This window comes from Erithacus rubecula, assembly GCF_903797595.1.
Source record: "Erithacus rubecula genome assembly, chromosome: 3".
In the NCBI taxonomy this organism is placed as follows: domain Eukaryota; kingdom Metazoa; phylum Chordata; class Aves; order Passeriformes; family Muscicapidae; genus Erithacus; species Erithacus rubecula.
Window position 1 is genome coordinate 78641214 of NC_136689.1, and position 18373 is coordinate 78659586.

The 18373-nt window shown below is 37.9% G+C and overlaps 1 protein-coding gene across 2 annotated transcripts in view; it reads left to right on the plus strand.

Annotated features, from left to right (window-relative positions):
* Positions 1 to 18373, plus strand: part of SEMA5A (semaphorin 5A) — a 304799-nt gene that overhangs the window by 107637 nt on the left and 178789 nt on the right. For both annotated transcript variants that reach the window (XM_079301152.1, XM_079301151.1), the window contains one exon: positions 7607 to 7706. In XM_079301152.1, the coding sequence (XP_079157278.1) occupies positions 7607 to 7706 (100 nt within the window). The remainder of the gene's footprint in view (positions 1 to 7606; positions 7707 to 18373) is intronic.

Consider the following 18373-nt stretch of genomic DNA (forward strand, 5'->3'; position numbering starts at 1 on the left):
GCAAAGGAGAACCAAATGTAGTGTGGTAAGACTTAAAAGAGAAATCTTTTAGTTTGTGGTTGCTGATTTAATCATTCTGGGCAACTTTGTAACTTCATCTTTTCCTTTATAGAGGACTGGATTGCATTAAATAACCCTGCTGAGACTTTATTTTTTTTTTTTTTTTTTTTTTTTTTTTTTTTTTTTTTTTTTACCCCTTGGAGGGAAGAAGTGATGTTTTGTTTTCTTATGTCTTCCTGAACACTTTTTTTGGAAACTGTAGACATCCTACTGTATAATCACTAATTACCAAAATGTTTCTATTTTTCAATGTATTAGTCAGATTAAAACATATTCATGGTTTCTATAAGAAATACATTGAATTTTCAATTTTATTAAAAATAAAGGCTTGACTGAGCATATAAACACATATTCTCTCATGTCCCAGTTATGATGTCCATCCACATACTCTTAATTCTGTACACAGCCCTGGTATAAATAAGTTCTGTATTGCAAGTGAAATGTCTTTTTCATTAAAGTGCAACAGATCCATCTGTCCTAATCCTTTCTTTTTACAGAAAAGCATTAAATGGTGTTGGGTGAGGCTGTCTTTTTTGTTGCTGAACTAGTGCTCTTCTCATATGCTGTGTTCAGCCTGCTTCTGGTGTACTCCACTTAGATTGTCAGAGCCTTCTGGTAGCACAGACCATTAGATGTATTTACATCTGTGGCTGTCCTTAGGCCTGACATATGGATGTATGAAAAAGTGGACATGTCAACTACATTCTAGTAGCAGGTGGATCAGGAATTTCTCTGAAATGTTGAGTTGAGATTGTCTTTTCAATTTGTAATTTTTCTCTCAGAAAAAAAAAATCTCTTTCTGTGAGGTTTAAATGTTAGATACTTGCTTACTTCTTGTTGTTTATTTGGTTGAGGTTCTCAATGCAGTAGTTTGTCCTTCTTGTGTATGGAAAATTACAGAAAAAGCACTTTCCTGGTGCCTTCTAATTAATCCTGGTGGTGTATATATGTGCCTAGTACTTAATGCTGTGTTACTTGGGCATTCTCCTTCTAGTTAACTTCAAGTCTGGTACCAAAATAAAGTGTTGGTGCTACCTTTGAGCTCTACTATTGAAGGATGCATTTATAATTACTTGTCTGCCCCTGCAGTGCATGCTAAAGGAGGACAGCAACAGAAGCATGTAGAAAGGGTTAATGAATACCCAGACTGTTGACCCAGGGCTGTAATTGTGCTGGCTGTACCTGGCTTTGCATCCCACAGCACCTCTGGGTGTACAGCCTAGGCAAGGGGCACTCTACAGGATCTCCCTGTGGGATTTTCTCCAGACCTGTGGAATAAAGCTCCACAGCATGGGCAAAGCAATCACCTTGGGGCTACAACTCTGCAATAAGCATAATCAGACTGTACAGACAGTCAGGGTCATAAAGCTGAGGAGGTGTGTGGTCCTGAAGCAGACCTACCATCAGAGCACTGCATATAGAAACATGTGTCTGGAATTAAAGGAAAAGCAGCCTGTAATGGGCTGGCCTTCTCTGCTTTGCAGTGAGCTGCTGTCTTACAAGTGCTTGGCTTCTCCATGGGCCTTATGGAAGAAGAGCAGGGCAGATGCTTGCACTTAGATTTTGAAATGAATATAGTTTAGCGTATTGTTTTTGCTGGACTATAGTAACCCGTAGAATGAATCTTTTCTGTAAGAGAAATAAAAAAAATATTTGCTGTATTAATGATAGTTGTTCAATGAGGGTTTGGTGGTTTTTTTTATATTTATGTTTCTTTTGTCAGATTTTTGATTTTCTTTCTCAGAAGAAATGGCACTTCTTATGATTTCATGGTTAATGCATCCAACAGAAATAAACAATTGAGAAAAGTATGCTGTGGCCTGTTTTGCAATAGAGCTAAGCGAAGGTTAGAGCAGGAATTTGATTCAAAGTAAGTAAAAAGGTGTAGCATAGGTTTCTTTCCTTTATAATGTCAACCAGACAAGCCCTGATGCCTAATCCAGAAGTTTGTTTACAGCTGTGTTTTTGGAAGCTCAGCTGAGAAAAAAAAACCCAACTATATATGGTATCTTACATTGTCAGTTACATGTTTGTAACTATAGCTGTTTTCTGCCCGGCATTTACTTTTCCAAAATTATTTAAATCATTGGAGTCATTGCACGCGAATGCTGAGCAACTCATGCCTTGAGTAAGTTCTAGAGAAATTAGCTATATTTTTGACAAACTAGGCCTCAGCCCATTTCTGGTAAGCAGGGGTGCAAACTGGGATTGGTTACAGAAGTAATACAGCTGTTCTTTCACTGAACTTTCTTGATGGAGTCCTCTTTTTAGTTGGAACCTGTGGAGTAGTGTTGGCATGTATTTCCTTTCTTCACTTGAGCTGTGGCTCCTTTTTTCATTTCATCTGCAGTGAGTCAATGACTTACCAGCAAGGATGTGTTTTATACATTTCTGTGAGGAGAAAATACAGTATTGAAGATGTGGGAAAACTGGTGATTGGAAGTACAAGAAAAAAGTATAAACAAAAGTGAATCATAAAAGATTCTGCAAAAGGCTCTGTCATGCCATTTTCTCGCCTGTTTTCCCAACACAGAGCAATGCTTGTTAACCTGAAGTTGTTCTGAGTCAATTTATTATTCACAGATATATTTATAATATAATGTAATTTTAAAATGGGAGCAGTCACACTGAATTGATGCCAATGATGCACAGAAATTGCTGGAGAAAATCTTGTTTTTCTCAGTTCTAGTTTTAAGATGGTTAGGAGCTGTGGAGTCTCAAAGTGTCACAGCAGAGCATTTACAAGTGCTCCTAGCTGTGTCCTTCAAGCACAAATGTTTCAGATTAATCCCCAGACAGAACATGCTGAATGAGTGAACAGGTGGATCTCCTCTTGCCAGCCCTGACACCTTGCTTAATAGATTCCCCTGGGGTTAATGGGACTGTCACCAGGGCACGGGGGTGATGTAATGGAGTCACTGTGGCACATCCCTGGGGAGACTTCTGACATGTCTCACTGTCTTTGAAGAGGATAGCAGTGCAACTTGAGTATCACAGCAAGAGATCTAAGGCTGAAATTACTACAGCTTCAGGAAGATAGTTATTGTATCATCCTTAGATTAGATACATTTAATTATAAAATAGCTTTAGCATGCAGAAATATATTTTAATTTTCTTCTGATGAGATTAGTGAGTTTGTAGTACTGATGCCACCCAGAGACTTCTGCTAATATTGCAAATCTGCTAGTTTTCAACTATGGTGTTATTGCTGTTGTTATTTCTGTTATTGTGGTGGTGGTGGTGGTGTGGTCTTATTATTATTGCTTTTGTTGTTATTTTGCTAACAGAGTTTCTTCAAGGTGCTGCTGTGCATGTTCAACTTTGTACTCACTGTTTTCAAAAATGACACCATGGCATGAGGTGCCACGTGCATATACCATAAACACTACTGAAACATTTAATATCTATGTTAATTTTGAAATCAGGAGGTCTTTATTGTCCTTTGACTTTGTTATTTGCCAAGTTGTATTATTATTAAAGATCACTTCTGAATTTGGTTCTAAATATACCATTCTATTCCTTCTAAGTAATTTCTCAATTTATTTTACTGTTTACTGTAGCTGTACTTTGAAGTACTGAGTAATGAAACTTAGGTGAGAGGGAACTTTACAATTTCATTGGCAGAGAACTGCAGAGCTCAACCTTTGGTGAGTCCTTGGACAATGCAAACCAAACATGTCGTGGCCTGTTGGGCAGATACTAAATTTAAAGTAAAATGGAGACAGGTTTCTGGTCTTTCTCTCTCTTTTTTTTTTTTTTTTTTTTTTTTTTTTTTTTTTTTTTTTTAATATGAGTATCTAATGTCTTTCTGCCCACCTTTGATTGTTAACCTCCTTTGTCTTTAAACTTCTTTAAGAGAGTTCCTTGACCTTTCCTAGGAGCTGAGTGGAATCTGGTGTGTTTGCTTTGCTGTAGATTTATGAACCACGACAAACTTTGTTTTATATTAAATCTGAGCTATTAACCCTCCATTCCAAAACCTGAACCCCCCAGGAAAACCCATAACATCCGACTCCTGGCATGTGAGAGCTGTAGCCTTCTCAGAAAGATTTTTTTTTTTCAATATCCGTCTTTTAGTTCCTGGAGAAAATGTGTTTTTTTGGGGAATATTTTTGAGTTATAAGACCTGCAGATTTCAGTTCTACAACAGCAATGAAATTTTTTGTGTTTGTTGTTGCTGAGGGTAAGTGTGTCTTGGATGTACCAAAAGGACACAGTGTGTGTTGACAATGACCTGCTGTCATGAATGTGTGCATACCCTGATAGATTTCTCTGGACAGGTTTGAGTCCTAGACCAATGTCTGCAGAATGCCTGCTTAGTTTTAAAGGAAAAAAAAATCCAGGCTGAAGGTGTGTTTCAATAAGTGTTCTCAGTATCAGAGTAAGAAGAGGGAAGTCAATAAAGGGCTTGGTGTTTTACTGTAATTCCCATGAAGTGAGGGCAGAGGGAAGGGAGGGGAGTGCCGGGAAGGAGGGTCAGGATTGGAAAGGGTAGGGACATTGCTGATTGTCACCTGTGACCAGCAAGCAACACTATTAGCTTATGTGCTGGCAGGGCAGCTTAATTGCCTTGCACATTTATTTATGGTACTATAGTACACAAAATGTACAGCTATGTTCCTGTGTAGAGCTTGTTGTGTTGCATCTGCGTGAAAATCATTAATAAAGTTAAATTATTACTTACTACTTTCCCATTAGAGTTTTAATTGAAAGAATAATAATTTATAGGCCTTTAGTAGCTAATTATGAATTTCTGACTCTAAGGAGATAATTCACAGCAAAACTAAAAAGTCTTGTTTTACCTATGGGTTTTCAGCTAGATTTCACTTGGTGAAAAGAAATTTAATTATTCTGTTAATTAGTTACATAAGCTTTAGCTTTTGCAGAGTACATGGAGTTGGTTTGCCTTTTTTTTTTTTTAAGCACGTTTTTTTTTTTTTTTTTCATTCTTCCCTTGAGAAAGCTTCATGAAGTTGTAGCTTTATCTCATAAATGCTTATTTCTGTGTGACATGTGCTGCCACTGTGATGCACAAGAGATGCAGTTTCAGGGTGTTTTCTGAAAAAGAAGAAGAGCTCTAGCAGCCATTTGCTCTTCCTGACCTTATTCCCTCAAGCAAGAGCACTGCTGAATGCAACAAAGACAGGATAAAGTAATTTATATTTTGGAGGGGAATCAGATTTCAGAGAGATTTCTTAGCAAATCCTCACTCTTGTTCTCTAGCCTGGGCTTGCCTGGCCCCTGCTCCCTTGCTCCACACCTGGAAGTGGTCTTAATCACCTGCTTGCTGTACCTTGAAGCTTTATCGTGTCTTGCTGAGACAGCAGGACAAGTGGAAGAGAATTGAGTCTTTGAATCTCAGTCTCCCCTGCAGCCTTCTGGCACGGCAATAATTCTGTGTACTGAACTGTCCCTGCCCCCCCATCCTGTGGGGAGCCACTCCTCTCCTTTCAGAAGAGCAAGGATCTCACTTGTCCTGCTAATAGACTGAGGTGATTCCATTCTCAGCTGCTCACCCCTTGTCTTTCAGAAGCTGTTTCCACACTGGGTCTGGCTTTATTTTTGTTTTGTTATTTATTTTAATTTTTTAGGACTTTGAAATTGATTGCTTTATATAAAATGCATGATTGAAAAAGAAAAGAAACGCCTCTTTTATACTTGTCTGTGTATCCTGTATGTGTGTATATATATATATATATATAAAAATTAAAATAGATAAGTAAGTATGTATAAGGCCATAAGGCCTGTAATGTATATGAGTGTTTTCCCTCCCTCAGAATCCTGCTGGGATTCCTGCACAGCATCTGCAGTAATGGCTGATGGCAGCTGTAATCACAGTTATCTAATATGTGGCCGCATCCTTTTTCCACCCCAGTGTTTGAATCCTGGTTTGAGCACTCATCCAATGCAGATGGAAATCAACAGTGAATTTAGCTACATGCAGAACATGTACAAACTGGCATTGCAAGACTGAAATTGCCCAGATGCATACAGCCTGACATTAAAAATGAAGGAGTTACTTTTCTGACACCCAAGTGATTCTACTTCACAGTTACATCTGTTTTTCCAAAGTATATGGTGATACAGCTTCTGCACACTGCATTTAATTGTTGTCTGCAATGGCTGAACACGTTTTGACACAGAATAACATTTTTCTCCCGGGCCCATTCCTTAGGAATGGATAGCCCACTTGTGCTAAAACTTTAAATTAGGAACAAATCATCCTGAACCAGGCACCAGACATGGATTATTTCAACTGAGACATTTGCAAAAGAAAAATATTCTCATGAGTGAAGAAGAGAGCTTAGAATGAATGCTGTTAACCTGGGCTGCAACTAATGATACCAGTATCAAAAATTACACTTCTGCAGCACCCTCAGGGGGGTTGGTTTTGACTCAGTGTTCTAAATGGTCATAACCATGTGCTTGCCTTTGGTCTTTCAAGTGACTGTTTCACACCTGTAATCTTCAAATAGGCAGTCCCACAGCCCATTGTGCTCTACACACACAGACCTCCTCACCTTTCACATAAGTTCCAGACAACTGCTTTGTGACTACATAGGAAAAAAAAAAAAAAAAAATCATCCATCATTGTCCTGAGAACTGCAGAATTCTAGAGGATGAGGTTTTGTACAGCTGGACTCTTTTTTAGAGAGCCATTTCTACCATTTCTTTTGTTACAGCAATTTTATATATCCTATGTGTCTGTTAAAAAAAAAAGTGTAAACTAAAAAAGAAAAAATTTATGCTCTGTTCCCATAATATTGTGTTTGACTAAACTGTTGTGTGTCCAGTTAGTGATATGAATGAAAAAAAAACCTACTAGTAATGAAAATATTTAAGGATTTGATTTGCAACTATTGATATGTTCTTAAGTTTGAAAGTAAGAACAAGTTTGTCTTCTGAATGCAAGTAATGCCCCTTGCTGATTTTCATCAACTCACATGCTTGTCTGCCCTGCTTAATGTACTTAATGTGTACCTAATGTAATGTACTTAATGCTTAATTGGTCTGAAAAAGGAAGGTTAAAAAAAAAGAGTTCAAAGAATGTCAAGCATTTTTCCTTTTTCATCTCTCATTTCTCAACCTGTTTATTGAGCAAATGATGGAAAGTCAGATTTGTTTGTTTTTCTTGTTTTTTTTTTCACTTAATCAGATCTTTTTGTAAAGAAAGTAAATAACTAAAAAAACCCTCTAGTCCTCAGCTTCTTTTGATGCATGGAAATTTAATCTAACTTTGCTTCAGTATGTGCCAGTGAATTGCAGTTGCACTGTGGTGTTTTCTGCTTTATCCAAGGAGGAAAAACAATTCAGAACAAATATGGATACTTGATTCAAATGTGTATCAGGTGACTGCCCTCTACATTTTACAGGCCTGTATTATAAATTAAATGGCAAGGTGGTGAAAGTCTCTATGTTGCCTTAGAGGACCATAAAGAGAAAACTTGCAGATCCACACGAAATGTCTATAGATTTAATGGTGGCTACCTGATGTACTACACCTGTAACATTTATAGTAAAAGTTGTATTTCTTGATTGTTTTCAGAAATTGCCCCTTGGCTACACGTGTTCAAAGCAGAAGATGCTGTGGACTTCTCACAGTTAACATTTGACCCAGGACAAAAAGAGCTTATTGCTGGAGCAAGGTGAGAAATCTATTTTCTTTTTTGTATTGCAGCAGACTGGATTTTGTTCTTTGGTGATAAGCAGTATCTAGCCAGATTCCAGTATCAGTGTGCTTTTGTGTGACTGCCCTGCCTTCTAGACCTGCTAAATTGAATGTGATGTATAAATGTTATGTGTGCTTATTTCTCTTATCCCTGACTGGAGTTACAAGATGGACTGCCTGCCTGGTATCAAGGTTTATAATAGCTTACACTATTCTAAATTTTAAGAGTACTCTCCTGGAGTGCAAAATCTTTGTGTGCATACAAGCAGGTGTTGTGTGACAATGTGACAAAAGTCATCATTGGATGAAGCTTAGGATGATCCCAAATTTGGCCGTGGCTCTTTGTGTTGGGATGTTTCTAATAATTATTCACTACAATGCCAGGAGCATATGTTAAAGACAGCAGAATTAGTGTTAAAGTTGGTGATAGTCACTGTTTGCACAGTAGGATGGGAGAGCACTCTGCAAGCTGAGATCAACAGTGACACTGTCTTAGATGTCAGCATTGAAGCAATGACAGTCCTTGAGCACTGCTTTTTATTTTCTCTTAGCAAATGAGGTGTAGTAGTACATCTTGGTTGGCCAAAAAAAATCTTGCTGATTATTCACCTTCTGCATGTAGTCCCCAATGCAGGCAGAATGAATCCATTCACTGTGAATATCATGCCAAGTTTTCCTTTTATTTGCAGGAATGGTTTTTGCAGCCTTTCATAGTCTCATCTGGCCATGTTGATGCTTCCCCCCCCCCCCCCCCCCTTTATGTACTCTTTCACTGAGAGTTTTCTGAACAGAGCATTAATATTCCCCACTTGTGCTATGCCCTGTGCACATTATTTAAGCACAAGTTTCTTGTACATCTGCCTCACTGGGTTCACATATTCAAACAGCTATTTGAATAATTTTTTCTGTCCTAAGCAACAACTGTGCTCTTGTAAAGACAGCAAAGATACTTTAATTCTGTTAATTCACTCTTAATTCATTCTTCCTGATGAAGTATCTTTTGATATATAGTAATTTCTCTTAGAATATTTCAACTTTTTCATTATAGTCGTTTTGAACTAACACTCCAGTACTGAAAAACTACTGTGTGTAATGGGATTTCAGTAAGATCTGAGAGTGAAAAGTTCCTGTTCAGTTGTGAAAATGATAATTTGTAGCCTTCTAGTATGTAGGTGTACTGGGTTTGCATGGCCAGCCTCTGGTGTGGAAGGGGGCTGCAGGGGTGGGTGGCTTCTGTGAGAAGCTGCTGGGAGCTTCCCCCTGTCTGGCAGAGCCAATGCCAGCTGGCTCCAAGATGGGTGTGCTGCAGGTCAAGGCTGAGCCCATCAGCAATGGTGATGTCTCTGTGATAACATATTTAAGAAGGTAGAAAAGTTATTGAGCACAAATAATTATAGCCACAAAAGAAAGGAGTGAAAAAAATGTGAGAGAAACAGCCTTGGAGTCACCAAGGTCAGTGGAGAACATGGGAGGAGATGCTCCAGGTGCTGGAGCTCAAATTCCCCTGCAGCCTGGGGTGTAGAGCATGGTGAAGCAGCTGTGTCCCTGCAGCCTGTGAAGATCCATGTGTATGCAGACATCCACCTGCAGCCCATGGAGGAGACCTGTGCTGGAGCAGGGGAATGCCCAAGGGAGGCTGCAACTCCTTGGGAGGCTGACCCTGGCAAGACCTGTGGCCCCATGGAGAGAGGAGCCCACACTGGAGCAGGCTTGCTGGCAGGGGGTGACCCTGTGGGGGAAGCAGCAGTCTGTTCCTGAGAGACTGAGCCCTGTTGAAGTGATCCATTCTGGAGCAGGCTGTGGAGAACTGCAGCCTGTGGGAAGGATCCATGTTGGAGAAGTGTCTGGAGGACTGCTTTCCATGGGAGGGGATCCCAGGCTGGAGCAGGGGAGGGACTCCTCTTCCTGAGATGGAATAATGTCAGAAGCAATGTGATGAGCTGACCATAACCCCCATTCCCCTGTCCCCTTGTGACACTGGCAGAGAGGAGGTGTAGAGTCAGGGATAAAGTTAAGCCTGGGATGAAGAGAGGATTGGGGGAAGATGTTTTTAAGATTTCTCTTGCTTCTCTTATTCTACTCTGATCTTAATTAGTAATACTATTTTGCCCATGAAGGTACTCAACGAGTGATCTCTCCCTGGCCTTAACTCATGAACCTTTTAGTATGTTTTCCTGCGCAATTGAGGAGGGGAGTGATAGAGCAGATTTGATGAGAACCTGGTCTGCAACCGGGGTCAGCCCACCACATCCTTGCACCTTCAGGATTCTGCTTTAGTGAGTTGGTGGTATTCTAAACTAGAGGAATGATTTTTCACAGCCAGCAGCTGTGTTATGGCTCATCTTATGTTCATAATTGATTTTTTCCACCTTAATGGATTTAATGAAGTCTTCCCAAATTGCTCTGTCTTAGAAACCAAACAAAATACTATAGTGAAAATTTGACACTATTAGAAAATTTTTAATCCTTTTTCCATTATTAATAGCCACGGCAGGTGATTCTTTTTCATTTATTAATTCTACATCCTCTAAAGGTATTTATGATTTCTCTTATTGAGAATTGTAGTAGAGATCCCAATTGGGATCCAGACTGCATTCCTGTTGGGAGTTGCCAATGTCATGCAGCTGTGTGGAAAGACACATATGATCCTATGATACCATAAAAGGTGTCTCCCAGAGTGATACAGACATTTTGATCTCTTTGCAAAGACTTTGAATTGTGCTAGTGTGTACTATTCTGTTTATATATGCTTGAACAAGGTTTAATGAAATTAGTTAGAAAGGTAAGGAAGGACTGCTAAAAGGCAGATGAGAAGAAGGTTGGAATTGTAGTGCCAATAACAAGGGCTGAGCATGTGCACAGCACCTGCCCATAAATCCATCAGCAGGTACATCTAGGAAAGGATGTAGCAGTACAAATGGAACAGCAGTGTTGGCAGAAAACCAGATAGTTTAAGTTGGCCATGAGTAATTTAGTCAAGAAACAATGAGTTTTGTCACATTTTGCTGAGGCAAACAAAGTAAGAACAGAATATAGGGGTCTCTAAAATATGCAAGGGACTTTATAGTATTTGCCATAGCTGGCAATAACTGTAAAATTTGTCCTATAATGCTAAGATTAGTCTTGCTTGTCCAGTTTGGGAAATAAAAGTGGTCTTCTGATGTCTGTGGGCATTCTGTTGCTGTGCAAAAACAGATGGTTTACAATTGCATCTGTCCCCCTCTCCTTGCCCTCATGTTCTGCAAGTTGCCTTCCACCTGTTGTGAGAAGGTTATAACTGGTTGATGATTTTTTTTTTCCTTCTGCAAAACATCCAATTCTCCTATAGGTATTGAGTTGATTAAGCTGGAGTCTTGTAGCCTGATTTCAGTTTCCTTACACCATCAGCAGAAATCTGTGAATGGTACCACTCTAACACTAATATGTGCCTTCATATTAATCATGCAATCCATGCTCCCATGAAACTGTATCTTTAAAATTTGCCCCAGGCATTGTTCTTAATATTGTATGTGACCTGGCAGATAAAAATAAATGAGTTCTATTGCAATCTAAAACCTTCTTGGGAATTCATTTGTTTTCTTAGAAAAAAGCCAACCCATATGGCAGGGCAGAATTTACTTTTATAATTAAATGGCACCAGCAAAGGATTACTCTCAGGGCATTAGCTCCTCAGTAAGCTCAAGGAAATGAGAGACACTTGTTTATCTTATTCTGATAAATTCTAATAAAATATTCAGATGAAATATTTCTCTGTGTGTTACTTAGTTGACTGATTTAGCATGTAATAAAATATAATGGTGATTTCTATATTTTGAAATACTGGTAGGCATAAAGATTCATGAATTTCTCCAAGAACAACCTTGTCTTCTTTGCTGTGTGAAAGTGCTTTGCCATATGTTTCTTTGGAAAGGTCAGTTGAAGGGGAGAAGACCAGATTAGAGGAAGGATATAACAGTCTGTGAACTACCAAGCAAATTGTGCATTGCCATTTTTCCTCCTCATCTTCTGACAATGTAGGTAACATATAGCAGCTCTAATTTTGATAAATCAAAAATTGCTAAAAGTGTTTCATCCATTTTAGCTAAATGAGAGTCGACAAAAAGCATGGCAAAACCCCAGTAGTTTAGGGCAAATTTTTCTTTTTCGTTTTTTTGTGACTTTTAATTTAATTATTTTTCTCAGTGGTTTTATTCAAACCATGCAAGAAGACTTAAGTCTATTTTTAAAGGGAAAATGAAGTTATCCTCTTTTCCCAAGCCTCCTGTGCTTGAAATTTTGAACTGATAGCAGCCTGGATTGAGTTAATTCCTAAAATGTGGATTTTTTTTTTTTTTTTTAATCCAAGTAGGGTATTAATATCAAAAATAGATCTTAAAGCTATTCCTCTTTCTTTTTAATTGGCTAATATATATTTAGACATACCTTAAATTTTTTTTTTTTTTTTTTAACCCTGACATAGAGTATCCTAATAGTGATGGCTTTCTCCTATATGTTCTCCTGTAAGTTAATTAAACTTGCTTTTTAGGATTATAACTTGCTTTGGGGTGGCTTATTGCCTCAGTCACTCCTTATCTCACTGATGAAGGATGCAACAGTAAAGCTTCTCCCTTAATTAGATGTGTGTTTGGGAATGTTAATTTGAGCTATTACCACTACTTGCCATAATAACAGAAAGGCAAATTAAGGGATTCATTAACAGTGGCTTAAGGATCTCTAACAAAGGAATAAATAACTATACAGGTTTGCTTCTTGCTGTTGTCTGCTCCCAGCAGGAGAATCTTAGAGCTTCTTGTTTAATAAGGTGCTCTGGGGGCTGCATGTACAGGGAGGATATACACAGGCAGAGGGAATTGGTGCTCTGCTCTTTGAACATCCATCTGGGTATCACTGCTCATTTAACACTTGGCTCAAGAGAATCAATGTCTGTCCTTCCACTGATTGAACTGGGCAAATCTAATCTAATCTGTGGTTTAGTGCTACATCTGTAAGAAATTATCATCTTACTGCTGCAGAAAGAGGGAGGTCTTTTCCTCCTACTGCTTGTGTTTCCTAACTTGATAATGGATTCCTGAATATTTTTTAAAGCTTCATACCTCTCTTGCTCATGCCTGGCTCCACTCAGCAGTTTTCTCCTTCTTTGCACTGGTAATATTCTGTTTGTAGACTGACACTAGTCAATTCACTAACTCCTTTTCTTGTGCTGATTTAATGTGTTGGCATTTTAATTAGAGAAGCTGACATGGTGCATCATCACAGGAGCCCTGGAGTTGACTCAGAGTAAGAGCAAAAGAGAAATGACCCCTTTTTTAGGGGTAAATGGAATTTTTGTCACTGTCATATCAGTTAATTTTCTAATTTTCTGAACTTTGGGTACTTTAAACTCTTTACGTTCTCCCCCTGACCTTTTCTTGCACCCCACCTCCAGCAACTCAGACTTTATGCCCAAGTTGATTACTGTAGTAGGAGACCACAAAAAGTTTGAACTGTCTAAAATTTCTGCTTTTAAGCCCATTTTCATTGTTGGGTATTTTTTTTTAAGGAGGTGTAACAGCAACCTTTAAACTTAATTCCAATTAATTTTGAAAGGAAACAGAAGATTAGTATATTGAGCAATAAAATGGTAACAAGACCACATAGAATTTGCATGGCTCTTAATATGAGTGAATGCTGTACAGTGTATGTAATATCAGCCAAAATATAAAAACTGGGGGCATGTACTTTGACATATGTGTTGCAGCAATAAAAAAAAATTAAAGATTTAGTTAACCACTGTTATGAAATCCAGGATTAGCATTTTTATTGAGCTGATATTTCAGTGTAAAGTTGTATCCAGCACCAGCTTCTTAGATAAACAAACTCATCTGGACTAAAACATAATATTCAGGGTAATCCTTGACCTGCATGCATCAGTGGCAGACAGGTGTCAGATGTTGTGAGGCCATTGGCAGGTGGGGGACTTGAGTGCTGTGTGTGAGAAGGAAAGGCCAACAGAGTAAGATGTTAATGGAAGTTTGAGGTGACATGGCATGACTCCAGGATGAGGGTGACCTCCAGAGCTGCAGGCACCCCCAGTACTTTTCTGCTTTTTCTGGAGAAGCCCATGGCAAGAAATATGTGGAAGTGACATCTGGCTGTGGTTGAACATCTGTGCAGGAGTGCTGTGATCCAGGATCTCCAGATTTACTGAGGCCATATGAGGAGCCACAGAGAAGCAAAGTAAGGTTTACTAATCCTGAGGAGAAAGCATCAGAGAAGGAAATCAGATTTCATAGCACCATTGAGTAGATTAATTCAATTTTTATTTGGATTCTATCCTAATTGACTCCCATAGTGTTTTTCTTATTCTGTTTGACAAGTTCATTGTAGCACTGGTCAGCTTTTGATTACATGAGCCTTCCCTTTGCCACTTTGAATGTTAATAAAGTGTGGTTAGTCTTCATTCTTCAAGTAAAACTGTAATTTTAGAAATTATTTGAAAAGAGCAGTAAGAAAAATGAAAATCACTTCTCCATAATTTTTAGGATGAATCAACATGACCTACTAGTCAGAAAAAAATTCTCTCTCTGTTTTCACATCTTTAGCATTTATCAGTAAGCCTCTAATTTCATTATTCTCATTTCCTGTGGCTTCCATTTTATGCAAAATGAAGATATATATAACTTTAGGCCACTCTGCTTTTCCTTGGTCTAATTTAACCATTTTCATAAATGGTTCCACTAGAACACTTGTATTAGGTTTATTTCCAATGCATCATCCTTGGCTTTTGAGTTATTTTTCCTATAGATTAATGATTTAACCAAATAATTTTTGTGGATAATAGTTCTATTTATATTGATTATCTCCTTTAGTCCTTAACTTTTATTTGGCAGCATCTCAGTGCTTGAGACCTTGAGTGTCTTGAGCTTGCTGCTATCCCTATTTATTGATTCAAGTTTTCAATTGCAAATGCATGTGGGGGCTTAGAATGGGTTATGGAGATTTTCTGTGATATTAAGATATATATTTTGCTGTCTTTTTAGAAAAGGCTTAATCTTGAATCCATGTTTTCCTGAACTGTGTGTGCCATCTTAATGTTCTTCTAATTCATGTCTGTGTCTAATGCAAGAGTATTTATTGTTGCTCCATTCAGCTTTTATAGCTTGCAGTTTCACAAAGAAAAGGGTAAAATTCTGGATTTAACAACCATTGCTAACATGATATACTTTTGAATATTTATGCATTTTCAATTGTTTTTTGACTTGGCCTTGTTCAGGAACATACAGAAGATTGGTTTTATACTTTTAGCTGCAGTCATACTGAACATATTCAGTGCAATAAATTGAAATATGTTGCTGTGAAGGAGGTGACTGGAGCATGCTTTTTGTATGCTTTCATTCAGTTCCCACTGATACCAGAGGAAGTGTTTACCCTTGGGTTTGAGCAGGCTCTTGACTAACAGGTTTTAATTAGAACAGCTGAGCTAAAAGAGTTGTTCAGTGCTGTGAATGCAAAGCAAAATGCTCACTGCCTGCTGGATCTCTGAAGGAGTGAAGGATGCTGCTTTATCTCAGCATTAGTTGTGTTTTCCTCTCATTAAGTGTCCTTCTGTTTGCAGATTTATGTAACATATTTGCTTTCCTCATTCATTAAGCACCAAATGGAAACAAATTTGCCAATTACCGCCAGTGTCGAATCAGTTTAGTTCCAGCGTGCAAAGTTGTATTTGTCTTGCTTATTGCCACCGTTTTTGGAAAGGAGGCAGGGCTGTGTGCTAGGAGGTCATACCTGTGCTTCAGAAGTGTAATTTAATTTTTCTTTCTCATTCTTTGTGGCCTTCAAACCATAAATGCACTGGAATAAAGCTGAACAGAGGTTGAAAAATGGCAGTCTAGGGCATAATTTCAATAACACTTTGAAAAAATGTTGTTACCTGTCTCGTGAGGAGCATAATGGCTCTGCACATGTCATGAAAATTGGCAATGACTTTTTCTTTGGACTGCCAGATTTATTACTACATTTCCTTTGTGTGGGTTTTTTTTTTGTTTTTTTTTTCTACTGTTATGCTCATTTCTTAAATTTTCTTTTACATTTTTTTCTCATATGTGTGCTTTCTGAACAAGTTTTCACATGCTAGTGAGGCATGCTGTTAATCAGTTGGGTTTGTAAAGCTAAATGTAGTCCTGCAAGTTTTACTGAAGTGGGCACATCTAGGCAGGAATAGCTCTGATTGCTCTCTGAGTGCTCATTTGACACTTAGCCCAGGATTATTTATGTAGTCACAGTCAATCTGTGCTGTCCATTTGCCCAGTTTATGTTGCTAAGGTGTTTTTATTGTCTCTTGCACATTGTTTTTCTCGTTCAATTTTCTTTGTGCTGGCTTTATAAAGCTAAAAATATTTTAATTGGTTATTGGCAGCCACAGGAAATTGAAAAAATGTACAGTAATTAGCTCTGCCTCTTGATCATTCACATGAATATAGACATTTTAGTCTCCCTAACACTTTTAGGGTCAATTTTTCTAATTTCACACTGAATATATTAATGTGTAGAAGTGTTGTGCTCTACTGAATAGGATAAAAATCTCATTTTGTAGAAAGAAAAAGACAAGAAAAATGTTGAGTGTTTTTCTTCAGGCTGGCACTGTTTAGAATCTTTAGTTTAGTTTAGTTTAGAATCTTTACAGTTCGGGACAATAGCTTACTTTTTAATAGGCTGGAATGATGTCAAAATGGAAGATGATAAAAAGACATTATTAATTTGATAATCTGCCCTAAAAAGGCCTCATAGGCATAAATTTTCAGCAGATATTTGAAGATGGAGTAGACATAGCAATCTTTATGAAGTACTGACCTGAAAACTAAACGTGTGAGACCAGCCTGTCTGCTCACATATTCTGCAACAGAGACTGCATTTATTTGTAGAGTGAGATGGGGCATTTATGGGCCATCCCTGTGAGTCTGAGTTAAGAAAGCAGTTTATACCTGCTGAGGATGCAGTTCACTTTCTCTGGAGGTAAAAAAAAAGTTGTTTTGCAGCAGCAGTGAAGTTGGTTTCTTTGATACCAGAGTGAAAGAAGTGCAGTGATGGGTGATGGAAGTTTAAATGCACCAAGATGAGGAGCAGTCCAAGGATTTGTGCTCCCTGCTGAATACTTCTGCTCAAGAGATTCTGCAGAAGTGTATTTCTTGTCCTTAGAGAGGGAGTGTAGTAGTGTTAGAAAGATTATAATGCATTGATTCCTGGTATTTTGGTGAAAATCTTTCCACTTGCATGTAACTTATTGGTGAAGCTTTGTTTACACATTGTTCTGCAGAGTACTGTTTTCTTCGTTTAACCACTTCAGGTCTCTTAATGACTCAAACCCAAGTATTTTAACTATTTCTTTGTGGTGATTTAGCTGTACAATCATAAATATTCTGTCTTTATTTTACTTCCACATTAATTCTTGCCCTTAGTAACCTGCCCCCTGCATTTTGAGTAATTCTCTTTAGTAATACTCCTGGGTATTTAGCAATACTAGTGACATGGTTCCTGTACAGCCACAATTTAATTAGACCATATATGTACCAGAGCCAATAAATAAATACTCATAGCTTTTTCTGAGAGTCCATGAATAAAGATAGCTATGATGGCCATGGTAGTTGTGTTAGACACAATTTGGTTTTGTTCTTCTCCCCTTCCCTGCTATCTCATTTTAAAAAATAGAGATATAAATCACAGGTTGTGACCATCTGTGTCCATTAACAATACCTCATATCTCTTTGGAAAGAATTAGAATTATTATCTCAAAAAATTTGTCCCAATTTTAATTTTGATTGCATGTCTATAAGTTACATGGATGTAATATTGCAGATAATTAATGTATATTGCAAATTTTTAAATTAAGTTTAGATTTACTCATCTCTTTATCATCTGTGTTTCTTTGTTACTCTGAATGAATTTTTACAAAAACTTTTAAATTGGTGTTACATATTTGCTATGAATAAATTAAGGTTGAAGTAATTTATATTATTATTTAAAAATCCTTTTTATTTTCATCTCTAAAACATAATCACTCTGTACTAGCATTGGAAAATCAGAATTGTTTTAAATAGGGTAAAACCAGGCAGGACTGAGGGGTATTATTTCTGTGAACATGCAGAAGAAAAAAACGAATAATGGAAAGAAAAAAAAGAGGTGTGATAAGAACTAGGAAATAAAGAAAACAGTGGTGGAGGAGGAATATGTCTTGCTTATGGTTTGCCTGGACTCCTCCTAAGGTCTGTAGGTGCAGTGATACTGCTGTAGAGAAAAGACAAGTGTGAGAAATATTTTTGCAATAAATGCACAGACTTTTGAAATTTTTGCTTGTTTGGTTTGTGTGTAGCTCCTGCTGTCTGTGGGAAAAAATTCTTAGGATTTGGAGAAATTAGACCACATAGGGCAAGACTTTGCTCAAAATTGTGACAACTCTGTGGCTTGTAAATATTCACCACCATAGTGGGATCATGTGCTTCAACCTTTACATATGTGATTGAGCTAATTGCATGAGGTTCCCATCTTTGGGAGAAATGGAGAGCTTTAATCTGCCTGTCCACGTGTTCTGATGTGGACATCCAGCACAGGTGACACGAATCTGCCAAAGCACTGAGTATTTCTTCCTGTTCATTCTAAAGGAAGACTGGA